This window comes from Prionailurus bengalensis, chromosome E1 (genome assembly GCF_016509475.1).
Source record: "Prionailurus bengalensis isolate Pbe53 chromosome E1, Fcat_Pben_1.1_paternal_pri, whole genome shotgun sequence".
NCBI lineage: Eukaryota > Metazoa > Chordata > Mammalia > Carnivora > Felidae > Prionailurus > Prionailurus bengalensis.
In genome coordinates, this window is record NC_057347.1 from 44515562 (window position 1) to 44539859 (window position 24298).

The following is a 24298-nucleotide window of genomic DNA, read 5'->3' on the forward strand; positions in this document are numbered from 1 at the left end:
TGCTACCTTGTAAATGAGTTTGGCAGTGTTCCCTCCTCTTAAATTTTTTGGGAAGAATTTGAGAAGGATTGGTGTTAACTCTTCATTAAATGGTAAAAATTCAGCAATAAAACCATTTGTCCTGGACTTTTGGGGAAGAAGATTTTGATTATTGATTCAATATCCTTACTTGTTTTTGGTCTCTTCAGATTTTCTGTTTCTTCATGATTCAATATCAGTAGGTTGTATGTTTCTAGGAATAATTTATCCGTTTCTTCTAGGTTGTCAATTTTGGGGTCTCTGCTCAGGCACCATTATAACCAGATCTGTAGGATGGACTATGCAACTTCCCAGGTGTTCTGGTTAGGCTTCTTGGTCAGATAAGGCTGGAAGCTATATTCATCCCTGATCAGGGCTTTGAATTTCCTTCCCAGCCCAGTCTCTATATCATAGGCTCCTTTGCTGATAAGACTTATTGGCTGGGTACCTGAGTCAGGCAGGAGTATCCATCAATATCCCTGGCCAGATAGTGCCACTAGCTCAGTTCTGCAGAGAGACAGAACCAATGAGTGGGCTCTTCACTCAGGCACTGCTGTAAGAGGGGCTGTAGGGTAATCTACACAGTCTCTGGGATGGTCTCAATAGGTTTTCTGGTCAGGCAGGAGAGAGGACTATCTATACTCAGCAATAGGCAGGAGCCATGAATTTGCTTCCTCATCTGGATGGGGTGATAGAAGAGGCTCCAAGGCCAGAAAGGCTTATTGGCTGGGGACCCAACTCAAGCAGAACGGTTCCCTGGCCAGAGGGACCACCATCTTGGCTCTGCAGATGGGCAAAACCACTGTGTCAGATATCTACTCAGGCACTGCTGCTAGGAGAAACAATCTGCCAAGATCCAAGTGCTGGTTAATGTAAGCTATGTTTCCCTTCTCCATCTCATTCTGATCTCAAATGGTTAAGACCCACGGATACCCCCTGCCCCCGCAATACCTATGGGACAGGACCCAGGTGGGCCTTCCAGGAAGCAACCCACAACTCTGGAGGAGCTGGATGTCTACCTTGGGCTCTCTTTTTCCCACCAGAGAAACCATAGCTCTGGGAAGCCCTCTCAGTGCAGCACTATACTAGCCTGGGAGAGGGGCAGTGCAGTCAGCGCATAGCTGATTGTCTTACCCTTCTAATGTGGTCCTTCTCAGTCTCTGTGGTTCAGGGAGATTCATCAGCCTCACAACCATATCCTGGGATTTTCACAATGGTGTCTTGTCTGTGGATACTTGCAAGATGGTCTTTTTGTGAGGGGGACTGAAGTCAGGAAAAACTTATGTCACCATCTTGATGACATCACTCTATATATATTTCAATATAAATGTAATTTTGTAATAATAAAATTAATTATAATTTAAAGTTAAAGAAAATCAAAATAAAATGCAAACTGGTCCATATCATTCCTGAACTTATAACCAACCACTCAATGATTCTATATAACCTAGTAGATAAAGGCTAAGCTTCTTAAAATTACTTACAAATCCCTTAATAATCTGAGTCCAACCTTCCTCTCTTGTATGAACTTTCCTTTCCCAAATCCATACTTTATTCTTCTGCAGTGCTGAACTGACTATAGTTCTCCATGCACTGCATATGTATATGTTGTATATGTTGTACCCAGGTGTGGTTTTACTTTATATTTCTCAGCCTCTCTTCCATGTAGAAGACTCCTTCTATGCATTCCCCTTTCCTTTAGTTAAAATCTGATATTTTAACTTGCCAGGCACTACATACTCTATGATGTATTCATTTAACACTCTAGTTTGAATTAGTGGTTCCTATATGAGCTATGGCACTCATGGCTCACAGCAGTACCTGAAGTGCTACCAGAGAGCTGATAAATACCAATGATCCAGAAACACTGGAAAAATAGATCAGCTTAAATCCTTGAAATTCAGAGATTTAATATAAGTGTGTATAAAATTATGATATTAATGGAATTTATCTGGAATTTTCCATCAACGTATATCCTTTGTATATGTTTTTTGGAGCTCATGACATTGATTACATGTCTCAATTGTCCCTTCTCTTCATAGCTAATGGAAAAGTTGATCTGAATAAAGTGATGGATGGCGTGAAAGCTGTCACAGGTGATTGAGAAGTTAATGTAAACATAGGATCCTAATTTTTACAGTACTGTTTTTCTTCATGCCTTAATTGCTAGGCTAATTCTATCATTTTTACCTCCTATTTGTTTAAGGTTTTCATAACCAGTAGCCCAGAAATTGGAGAATTTTCTGATGTATTCTTCACGAATACACTTCATTTTCCTTATTTTAAGACAGCCAAAATGTACAATAAAAGGTGAAATGAATCTTTGGAAAAGACCCTGGTAATTACTTAAAGGAGAGGTGATACATTCTTCATGTCAATAGAATTATGAAGATGAGCCATCTGCAGCTTGAAAATTGACAAAAGAGATCTATAATACCCACTTTGTGTCATTGTCATTTTGAGTATGTTAGTCCAAGCCTCCCAAGAAGCAAAAGCCGGGGCAGGGTTAAACATGCCAGGACATTATTAGGGGAAATGCCTGCGTAAGAGAAAATAAGGAGGATGCCTGAAAGGCTGGGAGGCTGTCAGACTGCAGGGCAAATCTGTCACCAGGTGAAGGAAAGAGGAAGCAATGTTTGGGCGGAAGCATCCTAGATTGTCATGCAGTCTGAGGAAGGCCTGGCAAAAGTGCTTTCAAGAATCCTCTGGTTACAATCACCATCCTGTATCTTCCAGGAACAGGGCTCCCCTAGTATCTTGGCTGCACTTGTGATTGGCCAGTGCCAATGATACATATGGCATTAGTGCAAAAAAACACAGGTTAATTTCAAAGCAGAAGGTGGGGCCCTTGGTTAATTATGTTCTCCATAGTTGGAACTCCTGTGGATACATTCTCGTGACCGCCATTGAGAGTGCCATCTCTCTCTCTCTTGTTTTTTTATTAAGTATAATTTATTGTCAAATTGGTTTCCATACAACACCCAGTGCTCATCCCAACAGGTGCCCTCCTCGATGCCCATCACCCACTTTCCCCTCTCCCCTACCTCCGATCACCCCTCAGTATTGTTCTCAGTATTTAAGAGTGAGAGTGCCATCTCTTATTAGCCTTTAGAAAGCTGGGGCACCTGGGTGGCTCAATCGGTTAAGCGTCTGACTTCAGCTCAGGTCACGATCTCACGGTCCGTGAGTTCGAGCCCTGCATCGGGCTCTAGGCTGATGGCTCAGAGCCTGGAGCCTGCTTCTGATTCTGTGTCTCCCTCTCTCTCTGCCCCTCCCCCATTCATGCTCTGTCTCTCTCTGTCTCAAAAATAAATAAACTTATTTTAAAAAAGGCAATTATGTTTCCATAAATGACATTATCTCCATGTATTTGGGCAGAGCTCAGTGATCATTACTTTCCCCAGCTCATAATCCTATTGTTTTAGCATCATAATTTAGTTTAATTATTTGCAATAATTTGATTGTACTTAAATTCCATGTATGTCATTGTTTTAATCTTTTTATTAAGGAGAAACTGTTGATGTCAATAGCGTTAAAGCTGTTCTGGGAAACATGGGGATCGAGCTCAAAGGTAAAGAATGCTTGGAGCTGGTGAAAACTCTTCCTTTTAAGGGTAAGCATTTTAAATATTGATGTATTCACAGAGAGGTTTTTTTTAAGTTTGTTTATTCATATTGAGAGGGTGAGAGCATGTGTGAGTTGGGGAGGAGCAGAGAGAGAGGGAGAGCGAGAGAATCCCAAGCAGGCTCCACACTGTCAGCATGGAGCTGGACTCAGAGCTTGATCTCACAACCCGTGAGATATGACCTGAGCCAAAACCAAGAGTTGGGTGCTTAATTAACTGCGCCACCCAGCTGCCCCCAAAAAGAAGTTTTAGATTTCTGTGTCTGCAAGAAGCTCTAAAATTATCTCCATTTCCTAAGTTCTAGGATATAGAAAATCCATTTCAAAAAAAAAATTTTTTTTTAGAATGTCCACTTATACCTGAAATGAATCCCTAAGTGGTTTTACTTTTAGATTAGGAAGCAGCATTTCCATTACGATGGGTCTTTTAATCAATAGTGAAAAACAAAAAAGGAAAAAACAAAGGTTAAACTGGGATTTGTGAAAGAGGAAAGGATTAATAATTGGAAGTGAATAAAGGCAGGATTGGGAAGAAGAACAGAGGTGTACATGATGTGCTAAATTTCACCCGATTTTCTCTCAAATTTTATTAAAATAAGAGAAAACTCTCGAAAAGTCATTTTTCCTAATTTCTCTGTGATTTTCCACATTTCTCTGTGACTTAAATTCTGCCTTTTCTTATAGATGACGACAAGATCTTTCAAAACAGGTTGCTAGAAGTTGTGATGTCTCTAAAAGGTACGTGACAGCATAATGAGAGTGCAGACCAATATGGGATCCTTGCCTTTATACTGTTTCCAAGGTATTAGTGGTTGCTGCTATACTGATCATATATACTGATTGCAAATTTATGCTCCCACTGAAGATCAAGCTTCACATTAGCTGCTGATCTTTTACTTTATATCTAGGAAGAAAGCCTTCTACTTTCTCAAGATTCTTCCAAACTTTTCAAGAGAAAAAATACCAGATTTCAAGTTTGCATAGCAAAATGTGACAGACAAGATTAGCACTGATTCAGGGAATTTAATCAGCTGCAGATAAATACTAAACTGGGAATTCAGTCATCAAAACCTATTGTTTAGAAGTAAAAAATGTTTGCCTCCAGAACTAGAATTCACTTAGCATTTATTCAATGGTATTTAAAACTTTGTATTTTATAGTCTGATCCCCAAGACAAATCTCACGAGAAGTGACCTTCATTCTCATGTCATAGTTGACTTTCTCTATAGGCATAATAAGGTCCTTAGTCTCTTGTTCTAAAATTGGTGTGGTTTTTTTTTTTTTTTCACATTTTGGAACAAGGATTATTAACCTTACTACTAAGGGGGGTCTGTGAATAGGCTTTAGAGAATATATGACCCCCCCCCCGAAATGATATGTAATCTTTGTGAACACTAGCATATAGCTCATGCAATTCACAACAGGGCATGTGTCTCTAAAAGGTTTATGAACCTCTTTTTTGAAGTTACATAATTTTCTTCATGGACTCTCTTTCCTTAGATGGGAAAGTCAATGTCAACGACTTGAATGCAATACTGGATAATATGGGAATCAAGCTCTCAGATAAGGAACTTGAGGCTCTGACTCAAAATCTCCCTGGTGATGGTGAGCAAGTTTCCAGATACCATAGTTCCATGTTGGGAGAGCTTGGACAATAAAGGTTGCAGGGGAAAGGGCCCTTAGGAATGGTAATCTACACTGATAGTAAGAAGCTATAAATATGGGCAAAGCATGTAAACAGCATATAAGCAGCCAGCTACCAAGTCACCGTGAAAACATTGCCCTTTGTATAAATGTCTTTTATGTTCTTTATCCATATTATGGTCACTAGAAGACAGTCTTCCACATTTTAAAAAGAAATATGCAAGCCACTTAGATGATGGTACTTCTGAATTTCTTCCCATTACTAATGCATATAGCTTTGAAATAGTATAGAACTATAAGTAAAATTAATATTTTTGAAATGGCATGTTTTTATGTTTAGGCTTTTCTTTCTAGTATTAATGAAGACAATGAAAACTGAATAAATTAATAGCCTAGAAAGATATTCTTCAGTAAATAGTTCTTAAGTAAGCATATATAAAGTACTTAAGATAATGCCTGGCACATAGTAAGTTAGGATTTATTATATTTACTCCCACATTGTTTTTCACGATATTTCATGAGTCTTTTATATCTCATTATGACTTTAATTTTCTTCTGCAGTTGATAGGAGGACTTCTCCTAAAACACCAATGAAGGAACTGCAAACTTTTACAGGTAAATGAAAAGTTGATGTAAATCTAGGGTTTCGGTCCTTTATAATAGTTTTTTTCAGTGGTATTTCTGGTATCTTATAAATTCTGATGTTTTATTTTTAAATATATGAATGATGATTGACATTAGGAAAGTTTCTACACTAGGATACAAGACTATATGTCAATTTTAAATCCTAAGTTTTCTGTTACTTGTGCAAGTAATATGCTCCAGGTCACAAATGTTTAAATGAAAAATATCTAGAAATGTATAGAAAATGGCATGGTGAAGCTTAGAAATGATCAAGATAATGTATTCCTGATATCATCAATAATTCTTACCAAAGCAAATGTTTTTGAAGAATAATTTATATAAGAATCTGCGTTATCTTAATTCACTCATCAGATTTTATTCTGAAAGTTGTTTTTTTCCAGCTTTAGGAAAAATGGTCTTTAATTTATAATAAATGTGGTATTTTATTACCATAAGATACCATAAGATATGCTCATAAAGATATGCTTTATTACCATAAGATATGCTCAAGGGTTCTGCAATTGAGAACATCTTCGCCTAACACCTCATCTTGATATTAGGATATCATTAAACTTCATAGAACATATTTTACAACTAGATATAATACCAGAGTTCCAAAAGCTTATATGTCTATTGTTCCCTCTCTTAAAAGATGAGAAGGTCGATTCTAATGACCTGAAAATTTTCCTGGGAAGCCTGGGGATTGAGCTCACAGATCAGGAAAAAGAGAAGCTACTGAAAACACTGCCAATTGACGGTGAGATTGATAGAGGTGTCACGGAGGTCTTTTGTTGGTCTTTAGGTCTGTGTCAATATTTCCAACTTTGTTTCTATTTATTTTTCTCCAAAAGTATAAAAGAAAAAATATTACATTGAGTTCTAAGTATATAGCAACCTGTCACTGTCGCTTAGAATTTATATTGGAAGTTAAATAACCCTTTAGACAAGAGTTGACATTAACAGCTAAACATATGTTACCTATCAAGCTACTAATTTGTTCATATCATGAGAAGAGAAAAAAAAAGAAATATTGGAGATCCATGACAAAAAAATAAAGATGAGAAGCAGAAATTTAAAAGCAAAGGGAAGCTATACTCATGTTTGAGCAAGGAGACTTCCTCAGGTACTGGAATAAAGAGGTTTGTCACAAGGAGAGAGGTTTCTGTTTCCAAACTTCATTATATTAGATGAAATAAACTAAAAATTAGAGACAACTCTTCTTAAAATGTTATTTTTGAAATTATTTAAATTATTATTTATTTCACACCATTTTTGTGATTTCATGTTAATTTCCCCATTGCATGAATTATGGCTTTTCTTACAGCTGCTGGAAAGGTATATCACAACAGGTTGCTAAAGGGTGTGAAATCTCTCAATGGTGAGTAAGACCCAATTAAAAGTCATACTGTCTGACATTCCCCAACTTGACACTTTTATTCCAATTATGAATCCTGGCTCCTCACTTTGGTATCATTCCTTATTTATGATTCTTGCAGTCTACCCACATTTTAACTGATAACAGCGTATATTTTATCTTGTAGGAAGTTCCATATGGAACTTGCATTTTTTTTCAACTCTGTACACCCCTTCTCCATGCACGAAAAAATCACTTCACCTTAAACAAACAAACATAATAAGTAAATAAATAGAAAGTTGATATGCATGCAGAATTTTGGCATAATACACTTTTTTTTCATGTTCCTACCTTCTGTCTTTCCTAAGGGGGAAAGGTTCATGTAAATAACCTGGACAGCACCCTTAAAAAATTGGGACTTGAGCTCACGGAAGAGGAACTTGCAAAGCTGTCAAAAAATCTACAAGTTGATGGTGAACACTACAGATGTCCTCAGGCCATTTTTAAATTTTTCTTTTATATCTGATATGTTTGAAAATAGATTTAATTGGCAGATACATGTTAGAAAGCTTGGAGGAGAGCCCAATTTTATTTTTTTTACTTAAGTCTTTAATTTTAATTCCAATATAGTTAACATAGAAAATTATATTATTTCAGGTATACAATATATCATCAATTCTATATATGTGTGATAAGTATACTCTTTCGTCCCCATCACCTGTTTCACCCATTTCCCCACCCACCTCCCCTCTGGTAACTACCAGTTTGTTCTCTATAGTTAAGAGTCTACTTCTTGGTTTGTTTCTCTCTTCTTTTTTTTTTCTTTGTTTACTCATTTTGTTTCTTAAATTTCACATATGAGTGAAATCATATAGTATTTGTCTTTAACATTTCTCTTAGCATTATACTCTTTAGCTCCATCCATGTTGTTGCAAATGGCAAGATTCCATTCTTTTTTAAGGCTGAATAATACTCCATCACACACACACACACACACACACACATGCACACGCACACACGTACACACACATACATATGTGCTATGTCTTTATCCATTCATCTATTGATGGACACTTGGAGGAGAGCCCAATTTTAAAGTCAGAATAAATCTTGGATCTTCATTACAATTAACCTAAAACAGCATCATCTTTCCGTAAATATACCAAAAACTGCAGAGGGTGCTGTCAGGACTCTAATAGTCTAAATAATAAGAAAGCAAAATAATAGGGATATGAAAATCTATTTATAGAGAAGTCAACAAGCCATTCTTCTATCTATCCTTCTGTCTAATGAAATCTTCACTCGAAATTGTGTTCCAAGATTTTTATCATAGTGCATGAGACCTTCAAGCTCCATCTGCCTGTGTGGACATATCTTCTCTCATTTTTCTACTGTTTGTGGGGGGCCGGGCCCCGGTGCCAGGCTGAGACTAGGTCGAGCAATGTTCCCTGTTGACTCAAGCCAACCCAGTGGTTCCCCCTCCCATTCCTCCATTTTCAAGGGCATAGGAAAGCCTTGTCAAGGCTGAGAAAGTTAATTCCTGAAGACTGTGGTCTGCAGGTGTTGGCAGTAATGCTACCTCCCTTTTTCTACCCCGAGTCAGATAGAAACAAACATGGGAATTGTGTTTTGCTAGCAATCTTATCAACAAGGTCTTGTGACCCATCTAGAAAATGCACAAGAAACACAGAACTAAATGTTTTGGTGGGCAGCAATTATGTGAAACCTGTTTATTCTTAGAATGACCTAACCCATAAGAGTCTGGTTATAAAAGATTGTGTACAGCAACAATAAAGCCGTCACTTGGGCCATCAGCCCAGGGGACCCTCCTGTTCCCAAACTTTCTCTTCTCTTTTTTTCTTGCATTCCCCTACCCTCAGGACCCTGACCTCGGTGTTTGTCGCGCCGGCCGCGACACTGTTCAAGCCATGTTGAGCTGCTTGTAGTTTCACATACATAGCATGATGTCCCTGGACATTTTTCTCAACTTCTCCTCCATGTGAAGTCTCTTCCATCCTTCCATATTTCATGTCAACTGCTCTGATACATTAATGTAGTTCACACACATCTCCTGCAGGAAGCAATCTTAGAACATACCAAGCTAGATTAGTGGTCCCTTCCTCAGCTGTTTGTGGGTACATGAGGTAAAGTTAACAGAATACCTGGCCAACTCCAATAGTATCTTCAGCTATGGCTTATAATGGCATCCAAAATACTAGGAAGAGCACACTTTTCCTGACCCAGTTTCTAGTATACAAGAGACCTTTGTATTAATGGAGATCATCTTAACTCCCTGAGATCCAGGCATTTTCTAAATGGTCTCAGGTAAAATGAAGATGTAAGGAATTTTTAATGGAATTGTTTCCTTAAAATATATGTCTTAAATTTGTCTTCTGGGCTTCTGACATTATTTTCATTGTGCCTTTTCTTGTAGCTAATGGAATGGTTGGTCTGAAAGAGGTGATGGATGGAGTAAAAGCTACTACAGGTAAGAGAGAAATTAAGAATCTAAAACATTTAGTATTTATAATAATTATATTTCATCATTATTCCTCAATTGCCATATTAGTTATGGCATTTATTTCTTTGTTCATTAAATTACTAGCAACTCATTTGTTTTCTGGTATATTTTTTATTTGTGTATTTTGCTCTTCTCTCTTTTAGAATGGCCAAACTCTGTACTAGTGAAATAATATATGAAGTAAAATTTTGATAAAGACTACAGATAACTGACAAAAAATGAGACTAACAGATCTTACCTTATTTTATACATTTATTTGAATAAGTAATTTATAATATTCCAACTGAATAGCAGATACATCATGTAAATCTCACAGGGTTCAGAGTTGCCTTGCCATTGTCATTGTGACTGTGACTTCTTTTATTAGCACTTAGAGATCAAATTCTTTTTCTGTGAAAGTCATCGTCAGTATATTTGGAGAGGTCTCATTGGCCTATGCTCTTTATTCTGTACCGATTTAATCTACATAGCCATAGATTAATTTTCCCTGTTTGGAGTCATTAGATGATCCTTTAAATTCATATACGTAATGATGTCTATTTTTTTAAGGAGGGGAGGTTGATGTCAAAGATGTGAAAGCTATTCTGAAAAACATGGGAATAGAGTTCACAGATAAGGAACGTTTGAAGCTGCTGAAAAATCTGCCTTTCAATGGTATGCATTTATATACTGATGTGAACTTAAAGTGTTCTTTGAAGCTTTTAAAGATTTTTTAATTTAAATTCCAGTTAGTTAACATACAGTGTAATACTAGTTTCAGGTGTACAATTTGGTGATTCAACACATCCACACATCACCCTGTGCTCATCACAAGTGCCCTCCTTCATCCCCATCACCTGTGTCACCCTTCCCTCACCATCTTCCCCTCTGGTGACCATCAGTTTGTTCCCTATAGTTAGGAGTCTGTTTCTTGGTTTGCCTGGCTTTTTTACCCCGTGTTTGTTTTGTCTCCTCTTAAGCTTTTTTTTTTTTTTAGAAACTCAAACTATCCCCATTTTCTAAGATGCAACAGTAAATAAACAAACAAATGCCAAACAAAATAATTTAAATGTTCACTCATTCTAGAGGGAAATTTCCATCTCTGCAGTTTAACTCTCTGTTTTGGAATAATCATCCCCATGATGCTGACTCATGCCATCAAGGGGACTACATTTCTGAGGCTACCCTTACCTTTTTAGATACGTATAGGCAATTGTGGGAAGCAACCAAGGGAAAGAAGTGGTGTTAGACTGGAAGGGGATAAAAGGTCAGAGGTGATATTTTCCAAAAAAGCTGTGCATGTTATAGAGTGTCTTGTATGCTAAATTTTAGATAGACTTACCATATTATAAACTTTCCCTAATTTTCTCTCAAACTTTATTTTAATGAGGGAAGTTTCTAGGTCAAATCATGAAAATCTCAGTTTTACTAAAGTTTTAGTGAATAGCCACCTCATTTCTCTATGACCTTAATTGTGTTCTTTTTTATAGATGATAACAAGGTCTTTAAGAACAGGTTGCTAGATGGTGTGAAGTCCCTTAAAGGTGAGTGAGAAACATAATAAGAATACAAATGAATATGAGATCTTCATTTTATACTGTTTCCAAGATGTGAATTTGAATGCTGCCATCTGTCATATGTACTGATTGCAAATGTATGCTTTTTTGGACCTCAATCTTTATTTTAGCAGTTGAATCTGATGTTCTATCTTGAAAGTAAAGCACCACACTTTCTTGTCATTTTCGAAATTTTCAGGAAGAGAAATATCAAATTTCATGTTTACATGGGAAAAAATATAAATGATTAGCAGTGATTCAGAGAACTTAATAAATAGAAAAAACTAAATTGGAAGTTCATTCATCAAAAGTCAACCTACTATTGTTTAGAACTAAATAATGTTTGCCTCCAGTACCAGAATTCCCTAAGCATTCATTGAACACCATTTTTTTCAACCAGATTTTTTTTTTAATTCATTAAGAAAATTGAGGCTGGCAAGAGTGATAGCCCTCAGCTTTACATCTTCAATCCCTCCCTATTCAGGTATCTTTAAGCACACCCATGTTAGTATAAAGGATGAGTGAGAAGTCCCTCTTCCTCCTCAAAGCTTACCAGGATGCCCTTGACTCCACTGTCTCCCATATCTTTTAAGACCTTGCCCCACTGGCCATTTTCAACCTCTTCAGCCCATTTACATGTTCAACATACACCATCCTATAAAATAAGCAAGCTAGAACTCTCCACACCCCTTTTTGCCCACAACTCAATCTCTTTCTTCCCTTTTTCATCCATTTCTTGAGAGACTTTTCTGTGCTCTGAGCCCATATTTCTGTACCTAATTCTCAAACTGATTTCAGCATTAAATGCCATTTAAAACCTTGTGTTTCTGTAGGCTGGTCCCCAAGACAAGTCTCAAGGGAAGTAGCCATAGTTCTAAATTTGTAATTGACTGCTTAAAATATTTTGTCTCTGTGCTAAAATTGTTGAACATTAATTTATTTTTTTCACTTTAGAGCAAACATTTTCTGTTTGGTCCGAAGCAAATTTTGTGAATAATGATCTACTGCTTAAGAAATTCACAATGGGATATGTGTATCAAAAAAGTGTAAGAACTTCTCTTTTGAAGTCATTTAATATTCTTTATGGACTGTCACTTTTCTTAGGTGGGAAGGTCAATATGAACAACCTGGGCACTGTTCTGAACAACCTGGGGATAAAGCTTGCAGATACGGAACTTAAAGATCTGGCTGAAAACATGCATGTTGGTGGTAAGCATATTATCATATATACTAGTTACAAGTTACAAGAAACTTGGAGGGGGGGGCGGGGAAATGCCCTTTTTCATAGGGAGAAGGGAAGGCCCAAGAACAGTGTGAGACACCATATCAATGACTAAAACACAGAGAATGTCATTTGAGTTTATGAGTATCCAGTTAACAAAGTCAAAATTAAACCAGTTTTCTATATGTGTGATATGTATGACTTTTATGTTCTCTGTAAGTATCATGTTTAGTAGTTGAGTCTTTACAGTTTTGAATACAAGAATGCAGATTCTTTAGACACATTCACTTCTAAGTAACTTCCCCTTACTAACACAAATAAATTTGAGATATTATAGGCCAAACTGCACCATTGCGATTGCGTGGTTTTCATGTTTAGAATTTTCTTGGTATTCATGCTTGTCTTAGAATAAAAGTGGAGTAGAATAATAATCTAAAAAGTGTGTTCAAAAATATTTGTTTAAGTAAATATTAGCAATTATGATGGGGCCTGACACATAGTTAAGTGCAACTGTTATAGTTCTTCCCATGTTTTCCCACAAACTTTTGTATTATATCTAGAATGTAATATTTGAAGTCTATATAATATATGAGATCCATAATATATGGAATCTATAATATACTGCGATTTTATCTTCTCTTATAGTTGATGAGAAAATTCCTCTAGAAACACTGATGGAAAACATCACAGATTTTACAGGTGACTGAAAAGTTACTATAAAATTAGGATTCCAATTATCTACATTAAATTTTGGTTTTTGCTAATATTTCCTGGTACTTCATCACTGACTTGTAAATTCTGACATTTCTCTATATTTATTAATGAAATATTTGCTTCTAGTGTTACATGTAGTGATATAAAATTATCTGATTTTGCAATGAAAATACCATACTATTTCTTGCTTTCAAATTCTAAAATCTCTGTCGTTTATGCCAATAATGTAATTCACTTCACCAGTGTTTCATAAACACAGTATAGAATGGCACAGCAAATTAGAGAGTGAAGCCTAAAATTGATGGAAGTAATGAATTTATTGTATTTATCATATAATTCTTATTTTTTTAATTAAAATACTTTTTCAAAGAAAAATTCATATAAGCATCTATTTTTTTAATTAATAGATCAAATTTCATTCTGAAAGTAGTCTGTCCTGATTTTAGAAGACTCTCTTGTTCACATTAAGAAAATAAATTTGACCTATCATCTACATTGATTCTGTAGTTGAAAATGTTTGTTTGTTTTTATTACTGTAGTTTTCAGTCTGAAAACAAGGAGATGGTATTATCCTAAAATAACTTTTTTCATTAGAAATAATTACTATTATCTGGAGGTGCCTGGGTGGCTCAGTCAGTTAATTGTCCGACTTCGCCTCAGGTCATGATCTCGCAGCTTGTGAGTTCAAGCCCCGCATCAGGCTCTGTGCTGACAGCTCAGGGCCTGGAGCCTGCTTCAGATTCTGTGTCTCCCTCTCTCTCTGCCCCTCGCCCACTCGCTCTCTCTCTCAAAAATAAGTGCTAAAACATTTAAAGACTTAAAAAAAAAAAAGAAATTATTACTGCTATCTGAAATGAAGTTGTATACCAAATTTCTTATTTTCAAAGGTGAGAAGATTGAATCTAGTGAGCTAAAAAATGTTCTGGGAAATCTCGGAATTGAGCTCACAGATAAGGAACTAGAGAAGCTGCTGAAAATACTGCCAATTGATGGTGAGTCATACAAGTGTCTGTGGGAGCTTTCAGGGAAACTAGATTTTTACAGATCTGCATGAAAATTTTCACTTCTTCTCAAACATGATGGAACATTTTTAAAAAACTAAAATGTAAGCTACATCTTAAAACAGTAAGTGTCGTTTAGAGTTTATTTTAGAAGCCAAGCAACTCCTCAGATGTAAGTTGCCATCAGAGCCAACAAATGTCTACTGTCTCCCTTCAGGGCTTATACCATAAGAAGGAAAAAGAGAGAGATAAGCGAGCAATGGAAGAAATTAAAAATAAAAGTCAGAATTAAAAAGAAAGGAAAGAGATATTTATACAGTACAGTAGGCCCACTCAAGGGGACCAGCTTATCATATTGAAAAAGCCTTCTTTTCCTTAATTTCACTGTTATATAAAGATGAAAATTTTAGGTGAAACATTTTTTTAAAAATTTTTAATGTTTATTTATTTTTGAGAGACAGAGAGTGATAGAGCACGAGCAGGGGAGGGGCAGAGAGAGAGGGAGACACAGAATCTGAAGCAGGCTCCCGACTCTGAGTTGTCAGCACAGAGCCTGATGCGAGGCTCAAACTCACAAACTGCGAGATCACGACCTGAGCCGAAGTCAGACGCTTAGCCACCTGAGTCATCCAGGCACCCCATAAGTGAAATATTTATAATGGTACTACTGAATTATCATCCACATATTGTACAAGTAACCCAATATAGCATACAATTAAGTGAATTCTAATGTATTCACCACATTCATCACAACAATCAATTTTAGAACATTTTTATTATCCCAGAAAGATATTCCATACCTATTAACAGTCACCTCCCAATTTCTCCATCTCCCTCAGCCCTGGGCAACCACTAATCTATTTTCTGTCTCCATCAGTTTCCCTATTCTGGATATTCCACATAAATAGAATCATATAATACGTGGTCTGTAGTGACTAGTTTCACTTAACATAATGTTTTCCAGGCTTATCTCTGTCCTGTTATGTATTAATACAGTTGACGCTTGAACAACACAGGGGTTAAGAGCACTGACTCCCTGTGCAGTCGAAAATCTGTGTATAACTTTTGACTCTCCAAAAACTCAACTACTAATTGCTTACTGATGACCAGAAGCCTAACTGATAACATAAAGTCAATTAACATACATTTTGTTGTTACATGTATTATATACCCTATTCTTACAATAGGTAAGGCAGAGAAAATAAAATGGTAATAAGAAAATCATAAGGTGGGCACCTGGGTGGCTCAGTCAGTTAAGCGTCTGACTTGAGCTCAGGTCATGATCTCATGGTTTGTGGGTTCGAGCCCTGCATCAGGATCTGTGCTGACAGCTCTCTCTCAAAACTAAATCAACATTAAAAAAATAATTTAAGAAAATCCTAAGGAAGAGAAAATACATTTACAGTGCTATACTATAAAAAAAAACCCACGTATAAATGGACCTGCACAGTTCAAACCTCTGTTTTTCTAAAGTCAACTGTACTTTGTTTCTTTTCACTGCTGAAAAATAGGCTATTCTATAGATATAACACATTTTATTTATCCATTCATTGGTTGATGCGCATTTGGATTGTTTCCACATTTTAGCTATTATGAATAATTCTCCTATGAACGTTCATGTACAAGTTTTTACATGGATATATATTTTCATTTGTCTTGGGTATATACCTAAGAGAGAAATTGTTGGGTCATATGGTAATTCTGTGTTTCACCTTTTGAGGAAGTGGAGGCTGTTTTCCAAAGAGGCTGCATTACTTTCCATTTCCACCAGCAGTGTATCAGAGTTCCAGTTCCTCCACATCCTGGTCAACACTTGTTACTTCTGTCCTTTGATAATATCCTAGTGGGTATGAGGTGGTATCTTATTCTGGTTTCGACTTGCATTACCCTGATTGCTAATGATGTTAAGCATCTTTTCATGTGAATATTGGCTAAACGTATACCTCCTTTGGAGAAAAATCCACTCATAACCCTCATCCGTTTTTAAATTTGGTTATCTTCTTATTATTGAATCGTAGAAGTTCTTTATACATTCTAGATACAAGTCCCTTATATTTTCTAGATATAAGTTCCTTATCAGATACATGATTGCAAAAGTTTTCTCCTGTTCTGTGAATTATCTTTTTACTTTCTTGACAGTGTTCCTTGATGCACAAAAGATTTTTAACTTTGATGATGTCCAGTGTATAATATAACTTTTTTCCTTTGTTGCTTGTGTTTGGGTGTCATATATTAAAAAAATGTCTAATCTAAGGTTAAGAAAATTTACAGTTATGTTTTCTTTCAACATTTTTATAGTTTTAACACTTACAATTAGGTCTTTGATCCATTTTGAGTTACTTTTTGTATAAAATGTGAGATAGGGATCCAAAAGAATATTCTCTTTGCATGTGACTGTCCAGTTGTCCCAGCACCATTTATTAAAAAGACTGTTCTTCACCCACACTCTTCCAAAACTCAATCAGGAGGAAATAGAAAGCTTGAACAGACCCATAACCAGCGAAGAAATTGAATCGGTTATCAAAAATCTCCCAACAAATAAGAGTCTAGGACCAGATGGCTTCCCAGGGGAGTTCTACCAGACGTTTAAAGCAGAGATAACACCTATCCTTCTCAAGCTATTCCAAGAAATAGAAAGGGAAGGAAAACTTCCAGACTCATTCTATGAAGCCAGTATTACTTTGATTCCTAAACCAGACAGAGACCCAGTAAAAAAAGAGAACTACAGGCCAATATCCCTGATGAATATGGATGCAAAAATTCTCAATAAGATACTAGCAAATCGAATTCAACGGCATATAAAAAGAATTATTCACCATGATCAAGTGGGATTCATTCCTGGGATGCAGGGCTGGTTCAACATTCGCAAATCAATCAACGTGATACATCACATTAACAAAAAAAAAGAGAAGAACCATATGATCCTGTCAATCGATGCAGAAAAGGCCTTCGACAAAATCCAGCACCATTTCTTAATAAAAACCCTTGAGAAAGCCGGGATAGAAGGAACATACTTAAAGATCATAAAAGCCATTTATGAAAAGCCCACAGCTAACATCATCCTCAACGGGGAAAAACTGAGAGCTTTTTCCCTGAGATCAGGAACACGACAGGGATGCCCACTCTCACCGCTGTTGTTTAACATAGTGCTGGAAGTTCTAGCATCAGCAATCAGACAACAAAAGGAAATCAAAGGCATCAAAATTGGCAAAGATGAAGTCAAGCTTTCGCTTTTTGCAGATGACATGATATTATACATGGAAAATCTGATAGACTCCACCAAAAGTCTGCTAGAACTGATACAGGAATTCAGCAAAGTTGCAGGATACAAAATCAATGTACAGAAATCAGTTGCATTCTTATATACTAACAATGAAGCAACAGAAAGACAAATAAAGAAACTGATCCCATTCACAATTGCACCAAGAAGCATAAAATACCTAGGAATAAATCTAACCAAAGATGTAAAGGATCTGTATGCTGAAAACTATAGAAAGCTTATGAAGGAAATTGAAGAAGATTTAAAGAAATGGAAAGACATTCCCTGCTCATGGATTGGAAAAATAAATATTGTCAAAATGTCAATACTACCCAAAGCTATCTACACATTCAATGCAATCCCAATCAAAATTGCACCAGCATTCTTCTCGAAGCTAGAACAAGCAATCCTAAAATTCATATGGAACCACAAAAGGCCCCGAATAGCCAAAGGAATTTTGAAGAAGAAGACCAAAGCAGGAGGCATCACAATCCCAGACTTTAGCCTCTACTACAAAGCTGTCATCATCAAGACAGCATGGTATTGGCACCAAAACAGACACATAGACCAATGGAATAGAATAGAAACCCCAGAACTAGACCCACAAACATATGGCCAACTCATCTTTGACAAAGCAGGAAAGAACATCCAATGGAAAAAGACAGCCTCTTTAACAAATGGTGCTGGGAGAACTGGACAGCAACATGCAGAAGGTTGAAACTAGACCACTTTCTCACACCATTCACAAAAATAAACTCAAAATGGATAAAGGACCTAAATGTGAGACAGGAAACCATCAAAACCTTAGAGGAGAAAGCAGGAAAAGACCTCTCTGACCTCAGCCGTAGCAATCTCTTACTCGACACATCCCCAAAGGCAAGGGAATTAAAAGCAAAAGTGAATTACTGGGACCTTATGAAGATAAAAAGCTTCTGCACAGCAAAGGAAACAACCAACAAAACTAAAAGGCAACCAACGGAATGGGAAAAGATATTTGCAAATGACATATCGGACAAAGGGCTAGTATCCAAAATCTATAAAGAGCTCACCAAACTCCACACCCAAAAAACAAATAACCCAGTGAAGAAATGGGCAGAAAACATGAATAGACACTTCTCTAAAGAAGACATCTAGATGGCCAACAGGCACATGAAAAGATGTTCAGCGTCGCTCCTTATCAGGGAAATACAAATCAAAACCACACTCAGGTATCACCTCACGCCAGTCAGAGTGGCCAAAATGAACAAATCAGGAGACTATAGATGCTGGAGAGGATGTGGAGAAACGGGAACCCTCTTGCACTGTTGGTGGGAATGCAAATTGGTGCAGCCGCTCTGGAAAGCAGTGTGGAGGTTCCTCAGAAAATTAAAAATAGACCTACCCTATGACCCAGCAATAGCACTGCTAGGAATTTATCCAAGGGATACAGGAGTACGGATGCATAGGGCCACTTGTACCCCAATGTTCATAGCAGCACTCTCAACAATAGCCAAATTATGGAAAGAGCCTAAATGTCCATCAACTGATGAATGGATAAAGAAATTGTGGTTTAGGGGCGCCTGGGTGGCGCAGTCGGTTAAGCGTCCGACTTCAGCCAGGTCACGATCTCGCGGTCCGTGAGTTCGAGCCCCGCGTCGGGCTCTGGGCTGATGGCTCAGAGCCTGGAGCCTGTTTCCGATTCTGTGTCTCCCTCTCTCTCTGCCCCTCCCCCATTCATGCTCTGTCTCTCTCTGTCCCAAAAATAAATAAACGTTGAAAAAAAAAATTAAAAAAAAAATTGTGGTTTATATACACAATGGAGTACTACGTGGCAATGAGAAAGAATGAAATATGGCCCTTTGTAGCAACGTGGATGGAACTGGAGAGTGTGATGCTAAGTGAAATAAGCCATACAGAGAAAGGCAGATACCATATGGTTTCACTCTTATGTGGATCCTGAGAAACTTAACAGGAACCCATGGGGGAGGGAAAGGAAAAAAAAAAAGAGGTTAGAGTGGGAGACAGCCAAAGCATAAGAGACTCAAAAACTGAGAACAAACTGAGGGTTGATGGGGGGTGGGAGGGATGAGTTGGAGAGGGTGGGTGATGGGTATTGAGGAGGGCACCTTTTGGGATGAGCACTGGGTGTTGTATGGAAACCAATTTGACTATAAATTTCATATATAAAAAATAAATAAATAAATAAATAAATAAATAAATAAATAAATAAAGGTTAAAAAATTAAAAAAATAAAATAAAAAATAAAAAAAATAAAAAGACTGTTCTTTCTTCACTGAATGTGCAAGTATCTTTGTCAAAAATCAGCTGACCAAACATTGGAAGGTTTATTTCTGGATTGTAAATTCTATTCCATTAATCTATATATCTAGTTTTATGCCAGTACCTCACTGTCTTGATTACTGTCACTTTGTAGTTTTTAAACTGAAAAGTGTGAGTCCCCTACTTCTTTTTCCTTTTTAAGATTATTTTTGCTTTTTGGAGCCTGAGCTTTACCATATGAATATTAGGACCAGCTCATCAGTTTCTGCAAACAAACCAGCTGGAATTTTTTATAAGAATGTATTGAGTCCATGGATCAGTTTAGGAAATATTGTCACATTCACAGTATTATGTCTTCCAATCCATAAACATAGGATGTCTTTTCATTTATTTAGGTTTTCTTTAATCTCTTTCTATAATGGTTTATAGTCTCCAGAGTATAAGTTTTGTACTTCTTTTGTTAAAATTATTCTTAGGCATTTTATGCTTTTCATGCTCTTGTAAATGAAATTGCTTTCTTAAGTTTTCTTTTCATTTGCTTGTTGCAACTCTATAGCAGCAATACAGTTGATTTTTGTATGTTGATACAAGACTGCATTTTCTGCTTCTGAAATTATTCAGTTCATGCTATTTTTGTGAAACTCGTATTCATTCTACCATTACATGAATTATGACTTTTCTTACAGCCAATGGAAAGTTGTATCGTAATAGACTACTGAAGGCTATGAAGTCTCTCAAAAGTAAGTAAAAAACGAAATTATAGGGCATGTTATCTAGGTCTCCAGATACACCATCCAAGCATGAATCTTGGCCATATATAAGCTTTTATTTATAATTCTTCCAGCATGACTACATTTTACCTGCTGTTAATATACACTTTCTCTTGGCAGGAAGTCCACTGTCTTCTTAGATTTTTTTTCAACTTTTTCTCAAGAAGAAAAACCAACCCTGGCAAAAACAAACAAAAAACCCTGGTTGTTATTGAAAAGCAATGGTCAGCTACAATAATCACTAATAAGTCAAGCCAGTAAACAAAAAAGCCCCCTACTTTTTATGCAGAGTAATTAAGTTAGTGGTCTGCAGTTCTGTTTGTTCCAGCACCTTAACCTTGTCTTACTTTGTAGGCTTGTCCACAAGAATAGACTAAAGGAAATACAGTTCTGACTCCATTGACTTTCTATTTGAGTCTTTAAGTGGAAAAGCCTATTTGGGATTTCAGCCTTGTCAAAGTGTAATAATAACAGAGGCATGAAATATATTTTATCTTTTGTTTCTTTTGTTTTAATAATATGTGGTCATTAAAGTTAATAATAGTTTTCCTAAAAAACATTTTTAAATTTTACTATTATACAACTTTTTTTTTTCAAATGTTGCTTTACTGTCTCTTTCCTAAGATGGGAAGATTAAAAAGAATTACCTCCATACTAGTTTGGGAAATATGGGAATGGGGCTCACAGACGAGGAACTTGCTGGATTGTCAGGAGACCTACAAGTTGATGGTGAGTACCAAAGATAGCATTCAGGATCTATTTATCTTGATCTTCGATTTAAAGGGGTATCGATTAAAATTATGTTGTGAGACAAATTTAGCTGGACTTTATTATACTCTATAAACAAAATGTATCTTTTTCTGAGCTCATGTCATTGATTACATGTCTCTTTTGGACTTCTGTAGCAAACGGGAATGTTGATCTGCATGACGTGATGGAAGGAATGAAAGCTATTACAGGTGAGCACAAAGTCACTATAAACCTAAATTCCCATTAGAACACTAACTATATTTTACCATTAACCTTAAATGCCATGTTGATTCTGTTACTGTACTCCTTATAAATATTTGTCCAGAGTTGGGCTTTGTGGTATTCGTGTTTTGGTAATAAAATTTTAGCTTCAAGTCTTGGTAGGAAGACCCTTACTCTCTTAAAAAAATAATCTAAAGGGGCGCCTGGGTGGCTCGGTCGGTTAAGCGTCGGACTTCGGCTCAGGTCTTGATCTCACGGTCCGTGGGTTCGAGCCCCGCGTCGGGCTCTGTGCTGACAGTTCAGAGCCTGGAGCCTGTTTCAGATTCTGTGTCTCCCTCTCTCTGTGACCCTCCCCCATTCATGCTCTGTCTCTCTCTGTCTCAAAAATAAATAAACGTTAAAAATTTTTTTTTAAATAATCTAAAAATAACTTTTTAGAGTCACTAAATTTCCCTCACGAGCCTTTCTCTTTCTGATTAAGGGAAAGTTGACATCAAAAACCTGGAAACCGTTCTAGGTGACATGGGAATCAAGCTCACAGACCAGGAACTTGAAGATCTGAAAGAAAACCTGCCAGTCAGTGGTGAGCACGTGAGATACCATTGGATTTTGAGCTTTAGGTGTTATGTACCGTTAGCAATGAAAGGAATGGAACGAGGGAACTTTCTACGCAGAAGAGGTCCAGACTGTAGATGGGACAAGAACACTGACAAAGAAGTTGAGAATGTAGTATTTGGACACAGGTGGCATGGCCACTAGAAGAGTCTGCGAAGTTCTGAGGACAACAAAGTTTGCCTTTACAAAATGGCCGCTTTGGAATCTCATCTTTTTGTTATCAAATTCAAGAGTTGTTATTTTATGAAATAGAAAGTCAAATTTACATTTTTAAAATAAGTATATTTTTAATATTTTAAATCTTTTCTTCTGTTCTATATTCAAGCATATTCTGAGTAAATATTTGTTGAATGGCTATTTAAAGTGCATAACAAAATACCCAGTAACAGCTGTTATAATCTGAAGGGGAGGAGAGCATTCTTATGCTATTTTATATCATTTTATGAGCTTCAAGTTATGTTTTTTTTGTTACAGTTGATAATACAGTTGCTCTGAAAATTTTGAAGGATGAAGTGAAAGCTTTTACAGGCAAGAATTTGTTATAAATGATTTGCAACAAATTGTGATTTACACTAAAAATTTTAATAGCATTTTCTCAAAATTCTACTACTGCTTTACAGATTCACATACTTTCAGTATTCATTTTGATAAATATGTGCATCTACTGATCAACATCTTAATCTAACATTATCTGGGTTTATAAGTAAAACAAAAGGACTATTTCTTCATTGTAAGTCATATATTCTTTGATGCTTTTTTTTCAGTAAAAGTGCCTGGCTCTTATTTATAGACCTAAGCCTAGATGATCACAGCAAAAGCAGGGTGGAGCTTTAGAAATAAAAGTCCATTACCAACAGCTAATTACATAGTTTTAACAAAGTAAAGCAAAATATGTCATACTTTGTTAATTGTCTTGTATCATACTAACCATCTCTTGACCTTATTTCTGGATAATTATATGACCAGATTTGCTTCTGTACTATGTGATATCATTCCCAGTGTTAGGGATACATCCCATTTGCTAATATCGAGGGACAAATTCTATTTTTTATTTAGCATTTGACTCTTTTTACTAGAAAATCTTTCACTCCATCTTTCCTTTTCATTCTGGTATCAGAGAAAGGACTAGAGCAGCAAAAGTAAATGTTTAGATCATGTTAAATAATCAGATTGTCCGTTAATAGTTTAACCTGTAACTATTCTGTCTTTTCAAAGGAGAAAAGGTTGATTCCAGGGACCTACAAAATACTCTAAAAGACATGGGGATTGAGCTTACAGACAAGGAGGCCAAGCAACTGAGGAAAACACTGCCCCTTGATGGTAAGTGAATGCCACATAAATGCCACCATGCCTTCCAGGGAACCTGACTTTATGGGTCAGTGCGAGCCATTCTCAATCTTTTAGTAGTACGGTTTTGTCTTAAAATGCCATAAATTAATAGAGAAAGGCACTTCTGACTTGAAAAGAAATTCTTTCATTACCTCTTGGAACACAATCTGAAATTCATCACTACATTGCCATATAGTAATCTGAGTGACTAATACTATCCTCTCAGATTGGTATTCGTTTTGCAATAAGAGCAAGGAAACATAATGAAGGAGAAAGAGGACATCAGTAGAATAAAAAGGAAGAAATATTTTAATGTATTTTTTAGAATGGCACTATGGGAGAGTTTAATAAATGTCTCTAATTCCAAAGAATGGGTAAGTTTGTCACTGTGGAAAACATCTATCTATCTATCTATCTATCTATCTATCTGTCTATCATCTAGAGCACATGAGCAGGGCAGGGGGAAAGAGAGAGAGAGAGAGCGAGAGAGAGAGCGAGAGAATCTCAAGCAGGCTCCACCCTCAGCACAGAGCCTGACATGGGGTTCAGTCTCATGACGGAGATCATGACCTGAGCCCAAATCAAGAGTCAGATCCTTAACCGACTGAGCCACTTAGGCACCACAAACATTTATATTTTTAAATGTCCACATCGTATAACTATAAAATAAATGCATTTTTAAAGCAAATCATTGAGGGGCGCCTGGGTGGCGCAGTTGGTTAAGCGTCCGACTTCAGCCAGGTCACGATCTCGCGGTCCGTGAGTTCGAGCCCCGCGTCGGGCTCTGGGCGGATGGCTCAGAGCCTGGAGCCTGTTTCCGATTCTGTGTCTCCCTCT

General features: G+C 36.7%; 2 protein-coding genes across 2 annotated transcripts in view; both read left to right on the top strand.

The window, feature by feature from the left end:
* LOC122485744 overlaps nt 1–3692 on the top strand; it is a 41548-nt gene extending 37856 nt beyond the window's left edge. Inside the window, exons 14-15 of the mRNA XM_043584902.1 lie at nt 2061–2114; nt 3527–3692. Of these exons, the coding sequence (XP_043440837.1) occupies nt 2061–2114; nt 3527–3651 (179 nt within the window). The 3' untranslated portion in view covers nt 3652–3692. The remainder of the gene's footprint in view (nt 1–2060; nt 2115–3526) is intronic.
* Nucleotides 3693–4277: 585 nt separating this feature from the next.
* Nucleotides 4278–24298, top strand: part of LOC122484684 — a 65056-nt gene continuing 45035 nt past the window's right edge. Inside the window, exons 1-18 of the mRNA XM_043582643.1 lie at nt 4278–4380; nt 5143–5247; nt 5848–5901; nt 6563–6667; nt 7235–7288; nt 7633–7737; nt 9699–9887; nt 10335–10439; nt 11255–11308; nt 12425–12529; nt 13188–13241; nt 14144–14248; nt 20462–20515; nt 21170–21274; nt 21451–21504; nt 21999–22100; nt 22607–22660; nt 23348–23452. Coding sequence (XP_043438578.1) covers nt 4368–4380; nt 5143–5247; nt 5848–5901; nt 6563–6667; nt 7235–7288; nt 7633–7737; nt 9699–9887; nt 10335–10439; nt 11255–11308; nt 12425–12529; nt 13188–13241; nt 14144–14248; nt 20462–20515; nt 21170–21274; nt 21451–21504; nt 21999–22100; nt 22607–22660; nt 23348–23452 — 1522 coding nt within the window. The 5' untranslated portion in view covers nt 4278–4367. The remainder of the gene's footprint in view (nt 4381–5142; nt 5248–5847; nt 5902–6562; nt 6668–7234; nt 7289–7632; nt 7738–9698; nt 9888–10334; nt 10440–11254; nt 11309–12424; nt 12530–13187; nt 13242–14143; nt 14249–20461; nt 20516–21169; nt 21275–21450; nt 21505–21998; nt 22101–22606; nt 22661–23347; nt 23453–24298) is intronic.